The following is a 16,830-nucleotide window of genomic DNA, read 5'->3' as shown; positions in this document are numbered from 1 at the left end:
GATTGTATGGATTAGGTCCCATAAAGAAACGGTAGCATTTCACAAGATGTGAATAGACTCCAAACTATTAAGCCAGTAGAAAGAGGCCTAAATTATAGCTTAGTTTGAGGATTTTTGTCATCATTTCCCCTCCCCGTTGTATAAGAGTGAATATAAAGCAGATGCAGGTGTTTGACCACATTATTATTGGATTAAATTTAACAGCCTGAGATGTGGGATGAATGCTAGCCACTTGATGTTATGGTCTTGATTACAACTTATAAGTGATTAGATGGGATCATGCTGATCACCCGAGAAAAGACTGGTGATAGAACTGAAGAAAGTGCTTTCAGCTCCTGTGTTTGATAGAAAATCCAACTGTGTGAATTTGAAGGAAGGTGTCAAATAGCGGACAGAGGAACAGGAGAGAAGCCCGAGAGAAAGATCTTGTTTTAAGGTGGTGAGATGTTAAGCATATTTGCAATATGGAAAAAAACAAGGGTCAGATTGGGTCAGCTGAGCAAACAAAAAAAAACGGTGCTAGTGGCTTTAGCATCTTCTCCTTATTCAGTATCTAGACAGTATTGCATCACAGTTCAGTTTCAGCTGGCTAGTTGGTTTTTATGTTCTTGTTCAAATGGAAAGACAATGCTTCCAATTTTCACTTGTATGAAGACCTTTATACCACAAGAATATGATGTGGTCCTAAAATGGTGGGGAATTGATTCTGGGCCATCTCATGTGCCAAGAAAACAGCAGACTTATCTTAATCTTGATAATTGAATTAATTTTCTTTCCTCCATAATAATAATAGCAAAAAGTGAAATATATAATTGTTCCTCCTGTTACGTTATGATATTTAGACTTGCTTAGTGGAGGGAAAAATGGAAAACACAAGTCTTGTTAAATCCGTTAAATCTTGTTAATAAAAAGTTTCTTAAGGATGTAATCTTATGTACCTGTAGATGCTGCAAAGTTTGTAATTCCTCAACACCTGCTCTGAGTTAATTATGTTCCATATATGTTAGATTATATATGGCAAAGGAGAGGTAGCATAATAGATTTTTATGGAGGAATGTGCAGAAAACTGGGTGATTGCAAAATTGGCACTATCAGTTTCATTAGCTTTCTGTGTAGTTTTTTATAACAAATAGGCTAGTTTGAGGTGAAAAACTTTTATTTAGTTTGAATTCCTAGTTCTATTAATACAGGGAGTTTGATTATTTGGATGGTTTGTTGTCAATAATGCTTTTTCCTGAGAACTTTTGTGTCTTCAGTTATTTTTGTGAAGTCAGTTGTCTTCCATCCTTCTTCATTATGGACATTTGTACTGAGCTACTGGACTCAGTGAAGATGAAATTGACTGACTAGAGCTGCAGCTGGAACTTTTTCTGATGAAGACCAAGATCATACATCCTGTAGCTGTGTTGACTACATTAGGCAAAATAGTAGTCAAAGCATGTAGTTTTTCTTCAGCTGCGCAAAGAAAATGTCATGGTACACAGTCTGTTTTTTGCAGAAACACACTCCCCAAGCTGTTGTTCTTGCCTGAATGTTTTCTAATGTTAGTGTTAGTATTAGGTCTGTTGGTGACATTCAGCACTGCCTAAGCTAGCAGCTTCGGATTTGGTCTAAGATACACAACTGTAGTAACACCAAGGCAAGTTTGTTCGTTCCTCATTTGATTCCAGCAGACGTATATTGTATTTACAAGTGCTCTGTAGTTGCAGAATTCTAAATAGTTCTTATGTCAGCTCTTTGGTTTTAGCTACAGGAAGAGTTTCTAACTGTGTCCAATTATGCTTGTTTGGGCTAGAATTTATTCTATAGAAGTTGTTCAAGAAGTTAAAACTGTGCCTGTAGCTAAACAAGAGGGCCAGGGACTGAACTCTGGACTTGCAACCAAACGCTGCTGCCTGGTTCAAGCTCACAATTCTGTGGCTAACACACTCTGTAGCTGATTTTTATTTTAGAGAATACCTGTACTGCTGACTGAAAGGCTTAAAGAATGAGCTTTATTTCTAGTTCTTTGACAAGCCGTTTAGCTTGTTATTGCACTTCCTTGCTTTGGTTTGGACTGTTCCAGCTGGCTGTCCAAGTTAAAAATTGTCCCACCTAGATAGAGGTGAGATAGTCCCAATTGCTGTGGGCAAAAGTCAATCTTTGCCTCTTGGCCTAATCTGTCAGTCAGATTGTTTGGGGTTTTTTGTCCGATAAAATGTTGAAAACTTGGTGATGGCATTCTTGGGTAACGTGATAAAATGTGGTACAAGCAAATCTCAAGAAGGGACAAGAAGAACAGTGTCTTATGTATTGGTAAAGGGAGAAACATGCTGATTCAGATGAAAATTACAGTAGTAGTTAAATAAGGGTGTTGGGACTAAGGTAGGCTTGCAGGGTGAGGTGAGATACCTGGTGTAAGAAAAGTAGAAACAGACTAGAAGAGCTCAGAGGTACATGTGATTAAATAGCTTATAAAAGCTGTTACTGTCAGATTAGCCTTGGAATTTGGATTCTGTAAGTTTTGGTTCCTGATACAAAGTCTGACATTGGGTCATTTGCCTTCTATTTAAGGTTTGTTTCGTATGTAGTAATAACTAATTATTTTCTCTAGGTTTCTTCATTAGTTTCAGTCATTGACTTGTCTTCCAAAGCTCTAATATTTTCAGTCTTCCTGATTGTCGGGAAAAGATGAAGTGCAATTCTACATACTAACATTTCAGTTTTCTTCTGCTTTTCTGAAGGCCTTTTTGTTACTGCTGTAACTGCCTAATGTAGAAAGAGCATATGAATACTGTTACATTAAGATTTCCGAAAGGGAAGGTCACAAAGTTGCCAGTAGGTTTTTTGCTGCTGCCCTTTCAACACTTACGTGTATAAATTTAATGCAAATTACATGGTTGTCTGTCTGTTTGGCAACTATATCTACTGTAGAATGTAAAATGATTGTTTCCTGGCTGGCTTGTTCTGTGAGAGAGGCTTTCATGAAGAAACAAGTATTGCCATGGTTGATTTGACTTAATTGCAAGTTATTTTTTCTGTTAACTTTGTAGGTGAGTTTGTCCAAGTCTCTCAGAGATACTACAAGTAGACTTGCAGAGTTGGGATGGCTACATAATAAAATAAGAAAATACACAGACCAGAGGAGTTTGGATCGTGCATTTGGACTTGTGGGACAGGTAGGTCAGCTAAAAAATTGAATTCTGCTATAATATTTTGGTTTTGTTTCCCTTAGAAACTACTGAGTAAATGCAGTACTAGAATGATGTGCAAACTTTGGATCTTGGATCATTCATCCTTTGATTTACTCCTTTTATGGACTGCCACTCTTGGTATGGGTCATAGTATGAAGGCAAGGGAGAGACGTTTGCTCTTGCTGGTTGTAAGGAGTTGCCCCTATCATTTGTAGCTGGAGAAAGTCTCATGCATAGATTCCTTTTCTTAATCTCTTTTTTTTTTTAATCCATGTGTTTTTTAAGTACTCATGCATGTTTGTAAACATTGTTTAAATGGGATGGTGGCATCCCTGAGCTAATTAATCACCAATTCAGTTGTTAGTGACCTATGCAGGAGACACTCATGTCAGCTAATGTTGATATTCATGTGTTAATACTGTACTAACTTACATGAAATGCAAATACCCCATTATTTTCTGCCCTTTCTTTTGAATACAGCATCAAAAGAATATTAATTTTTGTTTTTATAGGTTTCATCATCATGATTTGTAGTCTACAGTAACTTCACAGCTGCTGTAATACCCAAAACCACATTTACTGCTAAGGCATTCCCGTTTCCTCTCACTTGCTCCCTCTGTAAAACTGGATATTATCCCTTCTGAGTCGACAGAAATGTTATCCTTGCCTCTAGCCATAACATCCTACATAATCTGCCAAGAAATTGAAGTGCTTCTCCCTTCAATCTAATTTTTCTTAAGAGGTCAGTAGAGACACTGTAGTGCTTCCTACTTTTCTAATGTTTTATTCTGTTCCCTTCTGTCTCTTATTCTAAGTAACCCTTTTAGTTACATATAAATAATTATTATTCTAGTGATCCAATGCTGATTTCCATGTTTTATATGGTAGTGCTACTGTATATGCATTTTCTTCAGACTCTCCCCTTTATATCTGGGTGAAGTTTCTTATTCTTTATCTAGTAGCTTCCTGCTTATGCTTATTTTTGCTGTATCTGACTTTAATCTTCAAGTTTACAGTAAGGGGAGAACTTTAATTCTTCAGTGAATTTAAATGTGCAATGTCTTAGCTACCATATGCAGGTTTCAGATCCTGTGCAGAAGGCTGTGCAGTTATCTAGCTGAATCTGCATAGCTTTAATGCTGATAATTTTGCTTGAGGCAAGCACTTATATGTATTTCTAGGACATAATTGTACAAATAAAAACATATATTCTACTCCTGCTGTCAGTATCTGGGCAAAAAGCATATATACCATTGCTCATCAAGGCTTTTATAGCTGACAATTTCAGGTGCTGCACACTGCATTAAGAATTTAGCACAAGAATATACTGTACATTCTAAAGCATCTTTTGCTTAACGTTTTAAAAGAATGCTTACATAAGCCCCTGTTTAAACCACATGTAGGAAAAATCAGTCACCTCTTCTATTATGATTCTGGTGACTGTGTTTTACCATGCAAAATGTCAGGTATTGACAATTATTAGGAGTAGAGATATAACAAGATACTACACTTTAACATTATATTCTATATTCTTCTACCTTTGCTGCTTAGTATCTAAGTTCTACTTTATTCTTTTTGCTTTCTGAGGGCAATCAGCAATGAAGTATGACTTGCCTTCTATTTTGCCATTTTGCCCATTTAGATCTAGTTGAGGTGTGGGCATTTTTTTTCTCTTGAATTTTTTTCTCTTGAACAAGCATTCTGCTTCCTTCCTGAATTCTCTTTTGCTGTAGACCAAATCAGAATTCTAGGATAATGTCCAGTTTTCCGTAACAGTTTGGGAAACAAAAATTGTAGTTTGTGATGCAGGAATTGGCACTGGATGTAAATTTTAACTTCTAAAGTGTCTCTGAAAAGTTGATGGCCAGTTAGATCCTAGATCGTTTTGGCTACTAAAGTCAGTGATTACTGTTCTCACTTTTTGAGTAGTTGTATAGGGCCTTTGAATGTTTTCTTGGAGGCTTTACTCTGCCCTATGTCTTGGCAAGTGCTAATTTAGTAGGTTAAAAAATGTACTGAAGAAGCAAGTGAGAAGAAATGAAAAGTGGAGTTACACGCAAGGGGATTTCTTTTTGCCCTTCAGTATCCTCTGGAATAAAAATAATTTCAAATTTCTTTCTAATTTATAATGTTGAGTTAAACAAAGGAACCCTCTTTCCTTATAAAGGAATGGCAAGATTAATGTGTTTTTTGTGTTTTTGTTTTCTGGTTGTTTGGGGGGTTTTGTCCCCCCTAGGCTTCTTAGCCTCTTAGCAGTTAGGTCTCTTAGCAGGAAAGAAGATTTGTTTTCTCCTTGTGCTTATAGCAATGATTTCTCCTTTGTACATACTGTATTGAATAAATATTTTACTTCAAGCTCTTGGGTTCTTTTTGTGAGGTTTTCTTTATTTTTTCCAAATTATTTTGACTGTGGTGACCTTTACAAGGGGTTGAGGGAGTCCTGGGGAATTTCCTATTAAAAAAATCCATTAAAATGGGTATCAAAACCATGAGCTAAGAATTGGTTAAGAAATCAATTCTGAAGAATTTATGTGTGCATGGAATTACTCTTAAAAAACAAACAAACAAAAAAATCTTAAAAACCCCAAAAAGTGCTTAAAGTCCAAGATTTTCAATTCAGTCCAAAATTAATGAGCCATATTTTTAATTCTGTCTTAGAAAATATGTAGCAGGATTTTTTTTAGTCTGTATGTTAGATTAAGAACACTACAAAAACAAAGCAAAATCCCAGGACCCCAAACTGTGGAAAACTATCTGTTACCAAACAAGTATTCTTCCAGGAACTGTTTTTAAAATCTGCCTTTATTTATTTTTAAACAACCTAAAGTAGCTGTCCTTCATTGCTTTACGAAGAAGAATCTTTGCTTTCGTTCAGGCCTGTTAAGTTCTGCCCATTTTATGGATTTCTTAGGCTATACTTGGTGTTATTTGTTTCTTCAATGCCAAGTGAAGAATTGTATACAAAAGACCAAAAATTTAGAGTACTTGATCCAGCAGCACTTACTGGGAGTATTCTTTTATGAGCATTGTATTTTCTCGTTCATCTCATATAGTCTATACTGTAAATGTAATGATGGTTGCCTAATGTCTGTGTTCTGTTATTAGAGGCCTTCCTGAAATTGAAACTCTTACTTGTACTACATACTATATTTTACATAATTATTAAAGAAAACTTGTGGGTCATGTTATGATTTGCACATTCCTATGGTAATTATTAATGTCTTTATTGAGATGATACATCTATTTGGAGAGTTATGCTTATAGTTTAATATGTTGATAGAATTAAGACAGCAAGAAACAAAGTCACTTGACAATGCGTATGTATTCTTGGAAAAGGCCTGTGCATCTTTTAGGGAAGTACTTAGCCTTTGGCCAGTTTTCTAAAAGTTGGGTTTATGCTGAAACTTGTAGCTTGATTCCTCTTAGGAAATACATATCTACCTTCACAGTGTGGTGATAGGATAAAAGTTATCCTAGATTAAACCATGAAGACTTTTCCTGATTTTTTTTTCTTCTTTTTCTTTTTTTCTCCTCTTTTTCTTACAGAGTTTTTGTGCAGCCTTACATCAGGAACTTAAAGAATACTACCGACTTCTATCTGTTTTACATTCTCAGGTAAATTAAGTGGTTCTTGTTTAACTTCTTATTTTGCTTTACATTATCTGAGTATCTCCTAAAAGGTATGCGTAGGCATCCCGTTAGAAAGCGGGGAGGTACGGCACTTTCTATTGACAGTAGATGCAATTCTCTAACTTTGACCTTTCTTACTCTTTGGATATATGTACCAATAAATATTTTTCTGTTAGAAAGTCACAGTTATTTGATGTATTACGTAAGCAAGGAATGTAATCTGTATTTCTAAGCCTCTGTCCCTTTTTTGCATCCCTTTTGTCAGTTTCATCTTGTGTGATATCTTCATCATTCAAATCCCAAACAGCATGATACATCTTTGAAGGGAGGAAAAAAAAATATCTTTCTGTATTTAAAGCAATGCGTGGTTCAGCAGCTAGCAACAACAGTTCCAATTTTTTATTCTGTCTGAGGCAGTTTGTGCATTTTCCTTGACCCTTCCATTGTCTTGAAAGAGTAAGATGTTCCAGTGTTTTATTATTTTTCTGTGATGTATAGACCAACTCAGTGCTGATAATCTTGCAGTTTGTCCACAAGTATTTATAGGTAAGTGCACCTAGAGGCTAGCACTAAAATAAAAATTAGATATTTTTATTTATTCTGCTTACTTTTTTTATATGGGATTTTCAAGTTCTTTATTTGTAATTGAGAAAAAATTAGTCTGATAATTGACCTGAGTTAAATTAAAATGCCATTTAAAATTCCAGTTTTTAAAAAGCTTGTAGTTTTGCCATAGGCTTCTGTAAATATTTTCAAAACCTATATTCCTTTTGACTTTCTTGCAGTTCTTTAACATTCTTGACTTTTGGACTGCCTGTCATAGTACTTTTTGCTCATTTTTACTGGCTACTATCCTGTCCTGGTTTCAGCTGGGGTAGAGTTAATTTTCTTCTTAGTAGTTAGTACAGTGCTGTGTTTTGGCTCTGATGTGAGAACAATGTTGATAGCACACTGATGGTTTTAGTTATTGCTGGGTGATGTTTATACTAAATCAAGGACTTTTCAGTTCCTTGGGCCCTGCCAGCCAGAGGGATGGGGGGGCACTGGAAACTGCGGGGGGACACAGCCAGGACAGGTGACCCAAGCTAGCCAAAGAGGTATTCCATACCATATGACGTCATGCCAAGTATATAAACTGGGGGAAGAAGGAAGGTGGGGACATTTGGTGTTACGGCGTTTGTCTTCCCAAGTAACTGTAACACGTGATAGAGCCCAGCTTCCCTGGGCATGGTGGAACAGCTGCCTGCCCATGGGAAGTGGTGAATGAATTCCTTGTTTTGCTTTGCTTGCATGCGCAGCTTTTGCTTTCCCTGTTAAATTGTTCTTATCTCAACCCTTGAGTTTTGCATTCCTTTCTGATCCTCTTCCCCATCCCTCTGGGTGAGGGGGAGTGAGCAAGTGGCTGCGTGGTGCCGCCGCCTTCTTCTTCTTCCTTCGTCCCCAAAGAGAGGTGCTGGCAGTGGTTTTAGTTGATGATCTGGAGAAGGTAAGGCAGCGTGAAATCTTCCAGTCTGTCAATGAAAGCTTGCTAACATTGGTACTCTGGATGCTCTCTGTGGCAAAGAGCAGCATGAAGCTGTGTGAGTAAACAGATGCTGGGGGGTCCCAGTATGGGAAATACAAAGTTTTTTATCTGGAGGAAAGCTACTCTAATGCATGCTTCCCCAGTACTGGACTTGGCATCAGTAGGCCCAATTTGGGAAAAGCCTTGGCATCCTTGTAGGTGGTTGTGTGAGCTGCTGGACATGGTGTGCATATGGGTGCCAAGGAGATGTGCACTGACTGAGAAGGCAGCAGGTGTCGGTGTGATACTGGAGCACTGTGTGCAGTCTTGATGGCAGCCTCTCAGACAGTGGGGAGGTAGAGAAGGAGAAAGTCTGTTAGAACCCTCAGGAGCACAGGGCAGTTCCTGTGTGTGGGGAGCAGGGAGATGGGCTCAGTCTCTTGAGGCTGAAGAGGAAAAGGCACAGGGGAGCTGTGGCTGAGGCTTCCAGACTGATGAAGGATAAGCAAAACACAAAGTTGTGGGATTTGATGAATGGCTATGAGAGGAAAGGAGGCACTCTGTGAAAGAAAGAAGAGGTTGATATAAAACAGAAGGGTAGCCAGTTTCCAAAATGTTTCCCTAGGGATGTCATGGCAAAAGGTAGAACCAACAGGATGAGAAAGTGTGTACGAATTTGTGGAAGGCAGATCTGTAAACTGCTTTTAGAAGGGCTGAGCAAGGATGCATCTCTTTGGCCACTATTTGCTGTCTTTCAGGATCTCTGCGCGCTCTCTCTCTCCTTTTTTGACTATTTATCATCTTGTTTTCTTTAACTTTATTGGCCTTTTTGCTCTGCCTGCCCTGTGATACTTGTTGCTGTCCTTTTACGTGGACTTGATTCTCTATTTCCACTTGTGTGATTCTCAGGTTTTGGCCCAATGATTTAATGAGAGAGCATATACTACTGGGTATTTCAAGTGGATTAGTAAAAGCTAACTTCAGAACAAAAACTATGAAATACCAGTTTTGCCAGTTTTGTTCCTTGATATGTCTTTCTGTTTTTCTCATTTGATCAGCTGCAATTGGAAGATGATCAGGGTGTGAATTTGGGACTTGAGAGCAGTTTAACACTTCGCCGTCTTCTAGTCTGGACGTATGATCCTAAAATAAGGTTAAAGACCCTTGCAGCACTTGTTGATCACTGTCAAGGTCTGTTTAATGTTAATATTTCTGGGGAAGAGGTGTAACTTTGGTTGTGCATGCCAAAGATGGATATCAATAATATTACTGTAATGGGTTTTTTTAGAAAATTTTAAGTAGCTAATCCAGAGGATATTCTTTCTTTTAGTTCAAGCAAAAAAACCCTGACAAATTAGTGCTGTTTGGTAACTTACACTTTTTTGCTTTTTTGAACTAGAACATGCTTGAGAAGTCCTTCAAATTTTAAGCACACACTTTTAATGCTGTTTTCAATTATTTCAGTTTTAGTCATCCTTCAGAGAACATTACACTGTTAAAAAAAACATTATGAAGTGGTTGACTTAGTCTCTTCTCTATGTATGAGTATTATGCTATTCCTCTGTGTATAATGGCACATAGGAGTAATTTGCAACTTGTCTGCAGATTCATGTGAAACAACATAACTTTACAAGTCTGCAAATAGTGTGTGACTGTGTTGGCAATCCATAAGAAAACACTGAGGAGTGGTGAAAACTTTGGCCAGTAACTGACCCATAGGCTATGCTTCACCCTGAAAGTACTTCAGCTTTGCTGTCTTTGAAAATAAATGGAGATTGTGGCCCTTTGGAAAGAGCATCTTAACAAAAAAAGCTTATAACATCTGTTTTACCTTGATTATTGGAACTGGTAACAATTCTGAAAAAGAGTGGGCTTTACTTTAAGACGTTCGTGAAAATTTTGAATGCTGTGGCTGTAAGAAACCTTTAAGCTGTGCCGCATAGCAGCAAAACAAGTACTAGTTCTATTTTATTTTTTAAAAAACACTTTTTTGACAGGCTCTTACCTTTCAGTTGTGAGAAGACAGGAGATACTACCTAAAGGAGGGAACTACATGGGGAAGCTAAAACCAAGAAGTAGGAAATGTGTTTGTGTGTGTGTATGCACAAAGAACATCTGAGAGAGAGTCAAGTACAGGAGAGAAGCACAATCAATATACTAAGGCTCCTGTAACACTATTCTGGTGGGGGTGGTGGGGAAGAAGAGAAGCATAAAGTCAACCTTTGCGTAACCTAATGCCATGAAATTTGCAGTCGTCCAAGCTACTGTAAAGTAGACAGAATATGGTGTCAGAGAACTGTGCTTAATGCTTCAGTGAGATTAATGATTCATGCCTTTAAAAACCTAGGAATTCTCTGTCAACATTAAAAAAAATTATATGTACTTTTGCTACGTTTTAGAATTGTGGTTCAGCAAGCTCTGAGTGACATATGACTAGCTAAAATCACTGAATGCTGAATGTAAGTGTGGTATGCGTATTTTTTTCTTCATACAATTCCGTTCCTCTGCTTTATGATCTTACAGGGAGAAAAGGTGGTGAACTAGCCTCAGCAGTTCATGCCTATACTAAAACAGGAGATCCCTACATGAGATCTCTGGTTCAGCACATCCTTGGCCTAGTATCCCATCCTGTACTGAATTTCCTTTATCGCTGGATTTATGATGGAGAGCTGGAAGATACATACCATGAGGTAATATATGTGATACAACAAATATTTTATCTCTGTTCGTTTGCTTTGTGGGAGTATATTCTGTGGGAAGCTTAGAGGAGAATTTGAAAACTGGACTGTGATGGAAACATGTGATGTATATGTAATACATGCAGTAACATGAAATGTGGCTGTCTTCATGGATTCAGTCAGCATGATATCTGGAGGTTGCAATGATGCAGTATGTTGTCTTCAATGAATTATATCCTGAGTCTGGTTAGTAGAGGCAGAATGGTGGACTAAAAATAAACGCTTGCTTCTGAAGAGACAGTCATCTCTCTTATCTAAGTGTAATGATAGTAATGTATGCAGAATTCTTTGTGTTCAGAGCGCAAGACTTGTATTTGTAATAAAGTTCAGAATATTTTACTGACTACATACTGTTATCCTCAGCTTCATAAATAACTTTGGTTTGTCAAATTGGGCAGAAGAGATTTATCATTCCAGAGTTCCTCTAGAAACTACAGTTATTTGTTCTGAATTCTGTAACAGCAAGTTCTAGTAACTGTTCTTTTTCTTCTTACATATGTTTTTATGCCTTTTGAAGCTCTCCCAACGCTTTTTCCTATCTCCAGCCAGTACAGCCTTGTTAAGGTGACATTTTTTTGGTTGCAAGAAGCCAAAAAAAATAATTTATTAAAAATGAATTGAGCACTTCTGAGACACATCCGAGTAACTTTACTTTAGTGTGAAATATGCTGTCAGATTTCTGAAACTGTCCATCTGGGTCAAAATTAAAATGAGTATAAATATCATCCACAGCTGATCTTCAAGGTCAGGATTAGGAGACTTGTATGAAATGTCTATGAATCTTTATGGCTAGAAGTATAAAATAGACTACTCTTCAGACTTGTGAAGTGTTGTCTTTTGGGGGTTTTATAGCATTCTTTAGCTTTCAACTTTGTTTAAAAATTTACGTGTGGACTGTAAGACTGTTCCTAATACTGAAAATCACTGTTGGAGGTCTTACACTGAAAACTCAATTTTTATACCATAGACACAGTTTTTGAACAAAGACAATTGGCTGTTCTTGGTGGAAGTGGTATTTGGAGGCAGTGAAAAAAATTCTTGTCCAAAAATGGCTATCTTGTTTCACAAAATGAGGACAAAATCCATCCGCAAGTCATTTTAACAAAACTGATCATGTAGTTTTAGTTTTTTACACATGAAAGTATTCTCTTGCATGGAGTTGAGAGACCTTAGCATTTGATCACCTGTTCAATTGCAGGATTTCTTGGGTGTGGGTTTTGTGGTGGTTTGGTTGGGGGATGTGTGTGGGTGGGTTTTTTCCCCTCCTACAATTCTGGATCTGTTAAAATAGAACCAGTAAAATAAAAGCATGTTATAGTCTGAACTTTATCTCCTACGGTAACTGTACAAATAATTGCTGGAAAATGCTGTACGCTTCTGTATTTCATAGTGGATGTTTTATAGATAGTGCACTTCACTGTATCCTGAGGTAGTCAGGGTTTCATAAAGTACAGAGGAGATTAAATTATGTGAGCTTATCTTTAACTTTTTTCATCAGAGTTCATATTTGGTCACCATTGAATTTACATATCAATTGCCAGGATAACCCTGCAAGTTAGCTATGAAAATATTTTTTTTTCTTTTTTTAGTTAAAGGAACAACACAGAATATTTTTACAGCTTTCTGAATACAAAATGAAACAGTAGGGGAGAGAGTTTACATTAATCTCTTGGTTTTAATGTTTATTTCAATCTACAGTTTTTTGTAGCTTCAGATCCTACAGTTAAAACTGATCGGTTGTGGCATGACAAATACACTTTGAGGAAATCAATGATCCCTTCTTTTATTACAATGGAGCAATCAAAGAAGGTATGAATTCAAAAGTTAATCTTCTGATTATTTGTTTGCCATATCTGCTGCTTAGATTTCCATTAAGAAAACAGACCAAATTTAACAACAAATAATCATCTTAAGAATTTTAGAATTCTTTGCTGAGGAATTAGACGCTTTCTCTTTTCCATTCGCTAACTGATAGACTTTGTTTAAGGAGATCTGAAGAGGGGAAAAGAAGTTTAACACTTCTTTTGTGTTAGCATTGAAGTTCTGGATTGCTGTGGTTGGTATTGTGAGGCTAAGAGCACAGAAAGATGACAAAATACCCTGTTGCCCTGGTGATTGTGGGTGGCTTTTCTGTTTGGTGTGTGGTGTGGGGTTTGGTGTTTTTTTTCTTGTATGCAAATCACTTTTTTTAAAAAAATAATAATCCTTTTTTTTTCAGGTCCTCCTAATAGGAAAATCCATAAACTTCTTGCATCAAGTTTGTCATGATCAAACTCCATCCACAAAGGTGATTGCTGTGGCAAAATCTGCAGAGTCTTCAAAAGATGGTAGAGTATCAGTGTTAGCTTCTTCCCTTTGAACTGAGTTCTGTACAATATTTGGTTTAGACTATAAATTGATATTTTGGATATAGGGATAGAAAGGCGTGCAAAAGTCCCATCTGCCCTAGAATACAGGTATTTTAATGGGTACTTGCATTTTACAAATGATGTATGAAAATGCATTTGTGTAATTTTCTTAATTTGATAGGTTTGCTGGATGGTTGTTAGTGTACTGGATTTCTGAATTAAACCACTGAGAAACTTGCCTGCCTTCAGCTGACCTTTTTTGAGAGGGCTGCAGTGGGGGCAGGAATATTCTTGAGTGCTGCAGTTAAGAATTTAGTAATTGTGACTTCTCATCAAATGTATTTCATCATATGATTCCATAATAATACTGAATTAATTCTGTAATTAAAAGGTAATAAATGATCAGGTAGTTGTAAATAAGAGAATGAGCAGTAGAACTTGACAGGATAGAAGCCTTCCTGTAAATGCAATCTACTGCTGTAATATGTCTGAAGGAAGTTGGGTTTGTGGAAGGTTAGTAGAAGTCATTAAACCATCAGAACATTAACTATCAGAATTCCTTTAGGTTATTTCTTTCTGTTTAGAAAAGATATCAGTTTTAATGAATCAGAACTTAGATATATTTCTGGTGCTTCTTTGAAATGAAATTAACATTGTTATGATGAAAGATAGCAAATAAACACCTAAAGCAAGGAGACTTTATGTGTAAATACTAAGCAAAGCCAGTAAGCTAATGTGTAGGAAGTTGCTACATCTGGGAGAAAGAACAACTTGCTTTCTTCTGGGGAAGGGGGTATTTTACTATAACTTCTTTTTATGATTTGCTTAATATGCAAAAGAGAGTCTGATTGTTAAGATGTATCACTGCGATAATTTCTCTGATGCTAATTTATACACAGTTTCTAAAGGTATAATGGTGTTCTACTAGTATATCCAGCTTTTTTACCAGAAGAATAATTATCTAAACATTGTTTTTTCTGTCAAGTTCTTTACTTAATTTTCGAAGAGCATCCTTTGTGCTTTTTGACATCTTGTACAGTATCTTTTCTGTTATTCCTGTACTCAAATATGACTTCAGTATATATAACTTTGAAGCTTGGTTTTGTGGGATTGTCTTATTTTTTACTACTTTTTTTTTTCTCCCCTCCAAATTAACCTTGGATTAGTCTTTATATTAACTCTTCACCACATGGACTTTTAGCATGAGTACCTCCATTAAAGATGTTCTAATAATAAAATCACATTCACGTCTGCAAGAATATTTCATCTAATAATGTGATTTTTGTGCCACGTGCACCACTTGCCTGGTCAAAGATGCACTTAAAGTGCAGAGAGGGGTCAGGGTTACGTGAATAGGGACTGTAAATGCATTTCAACCATCATCTTGCCAGCTGCTCCTGGAAAAGGCAAAAACATTCTTTGGCTAATCTACTTTCACCACTTTTGAACAGTGTTTATGGCCATGCTTTTCCAATGTGTTTTTTTAATTTGCGCTTGTTTCTCTCTCCTTGATTGAATGGAAGATCTGCACAAATATAGGCTCCCTGTTATGTAGGGGACAAGAACTTCAAAGCAGATCTTAAGTGCTGAGAATACCCGTTTCAGACAGAAGCATAGTTTTAGAAAAGGATGTTATCTGCAGTGTGCTGAGCTTATGGTCTGCAGCCTAAATACCTCGCGGTATTGCACTGCCTTGATTCTGTGCTGAACTGCATTTGTACTAAGGGCATTTGACCTGTTCAATCCAGAAAGAACATTCTGTGTCAGTGATTTTGGAAATGCATCCTGTTGTCTTTGTTTGTGCCATCTGACAACATCGTAAGAGTCTTTTCAGATAATTACTTATAATAAGGTGATGAAAAGCTAGGATGCCAGTCTCAATTCTGGATGCTTTTTCTCATTTTACATATGAACGTTTTATGCGTTTGGCTGTATTTTTTTAATATTTTTTTATTTGCTTTGGAACTTTAACTCTCACATTTTCCCAGTTTCCTTTTCATACTGAAGTAATCATGATGTAAAAAACTGCCTGAACATGTATTAAAACAGGAAGTCAGAGATGAAGAACAGTGTAGAAGTTGCTCATCTTGCCTGAATCAGGGGTTTGTAGCAGGCACTTGGGGATCTCAGCTCCAACCTCTAGCTGTCCAGTTTGGGAACTTCTAAACCAGGAATGACATGACACCAGTACGTTCAGTAGCAACTCATGGACCTGTTTATCAGTGCTTTTTGCCAGACCTTTTCTTGACCCATTTCTGGCTTTTCAGAGTGTCCTGAGATAATTTTGCACAGTGTTAAAAACTTGTGTCTAGGTCTCTAATATTGAGCAACCTTTTTGGTAGTTTTGCACGTCAGACAGGGATGTCGCATTGCCTGTGCTGGTGGGCATGTATGTGGAGATGGTGTGTTTACATGTAAACTTGAATTTTCCAGTTTCAGAGATGAAGGGCTATGGCGAGGTCATTTCCCTCAAGGCAAGGGGGGCAGTACTAAGGAGAGGGGAAAGGCTTTTGGGTTTTTTTCTGCTTGGGATAAGAAGTTGAGACTGGTTCATGTGTCCTCAGCTTTAAGTAAGTACTGCCTTACACATGCTTACCCCTACTTGAGCAGAGGCAGGACCTGCATGTGTGATTTTGTAGGCTTGCCATAGGCAAACTAGGCAATTGCCTGCTGCCTGTTCGCTTTGCCTGTGCCAGTCCTAGGCTTAATGACTGTGTCCAGTAGCTGAAGATCATAACTCTCTTTGGATTGGCTTGTTCTCTCTTTTGTTTTGCCCATTAGGCTTCCAGTATCTTGTGGAAAGACACTTACAGGAACAGATTACTGGGGTATTGTAACTTATTGTGTTCTGTCTGTGAAACTCTTCCAGTCTTTTTTCCCTTCTGAAAGTTCTTCTTTCTTCCTATAAAGCCAGCAGTGAAGCCATGTGGCACATCAGATGGCTGGTGCCGCTACACATACAAGCAGCCACACTCAAACCCATCTTTTGAAGACAGGAGTTAGGAGGACAGGATCTCCTGATGGGGAAAGAGTAGATGAAAGTCAGAACTGATTGAATATTCTTATTGCCCTGTTGCCCTGTACCAGTGAGACAAATGCATTTGCATGAACTGATGTTTTTTCCTTTTTCCCCGTAGTGGGAACACCGCTGCATGCTTTCTTACCAGAGCAATGCAAGAATTGCATTGCCAGATCACAGCAGATTTCTGCCTTGACCAGAGAGAGCAGAGACCTCGGTGAGCTGTCTCTCCCTGTTTGCTGTCAGTGACTGGAAAGAGGACTTTGAGGATTCCTTATGAGAGTAGAGGCTGTATTAATTCTCACGTCTCCTAAACTTGATGTGTGTTACTTGACTAAGTAGTACTTACCTAATGTAGGGATTTTGAACGCAGCAATGTATTAGACAAGTGTCACCTCTTTGACATCTCTGCATATGC

The 16,830-nt window shown here is 37.4% G+C and overlaps 1 protein-coding gene across 1 annotated transcript in view; it reads left to right on the top strand.

The window, feature by feature from the left end:
- TUBGCP3 (tubulin gamma complex component 3) overlaps nt 1–16,830 on the top strand; it is a 58,000-nt gene that overhangs the window by 25,878 nt on the left and 15,292 nt on the right. Inside the window, exons 8-13 of the mRNA XM_080376054.1 lie at nt 3,033–3,158; nt 6,720–6,788; nt 9,366–9,498; nt 10,831–10,997; nt 12,744–12,854; nt 13,264–13,372. Coding sequence (XP_080232180.1) covers nt 3,033–3,158; nt 6,720–6,788; nt 9,366–9,498; nt 10,831–10,997; nt 12,744–12,854; nt 13,264–13,372 — 715 coding nt within the window. The remainder of the gene's footprint in view (nt 1–3,032; nt 3,159–6,719; nt 6,789–9,365; nt 9,499–10,830; nt 10,998–12,743; nt 12,855–13,263; nt 13,373–16,830) is intronic.

The sequence above is a fragment of the Falco punctatus genome, assembly GCF_963210335.1.
Source record: "Falco punctatus genome assembly, chromosome: 2".
NCBI classification, from domain to species: domain Eukaryota; kingdom Metazoa; phylum Chordata; class Aves; order Falconiformes; family Falconidae; genus Falco; species Falco punctatus.
This window is presented reverse-complemented; position numbering and strand designations above follow the sequence as displayed.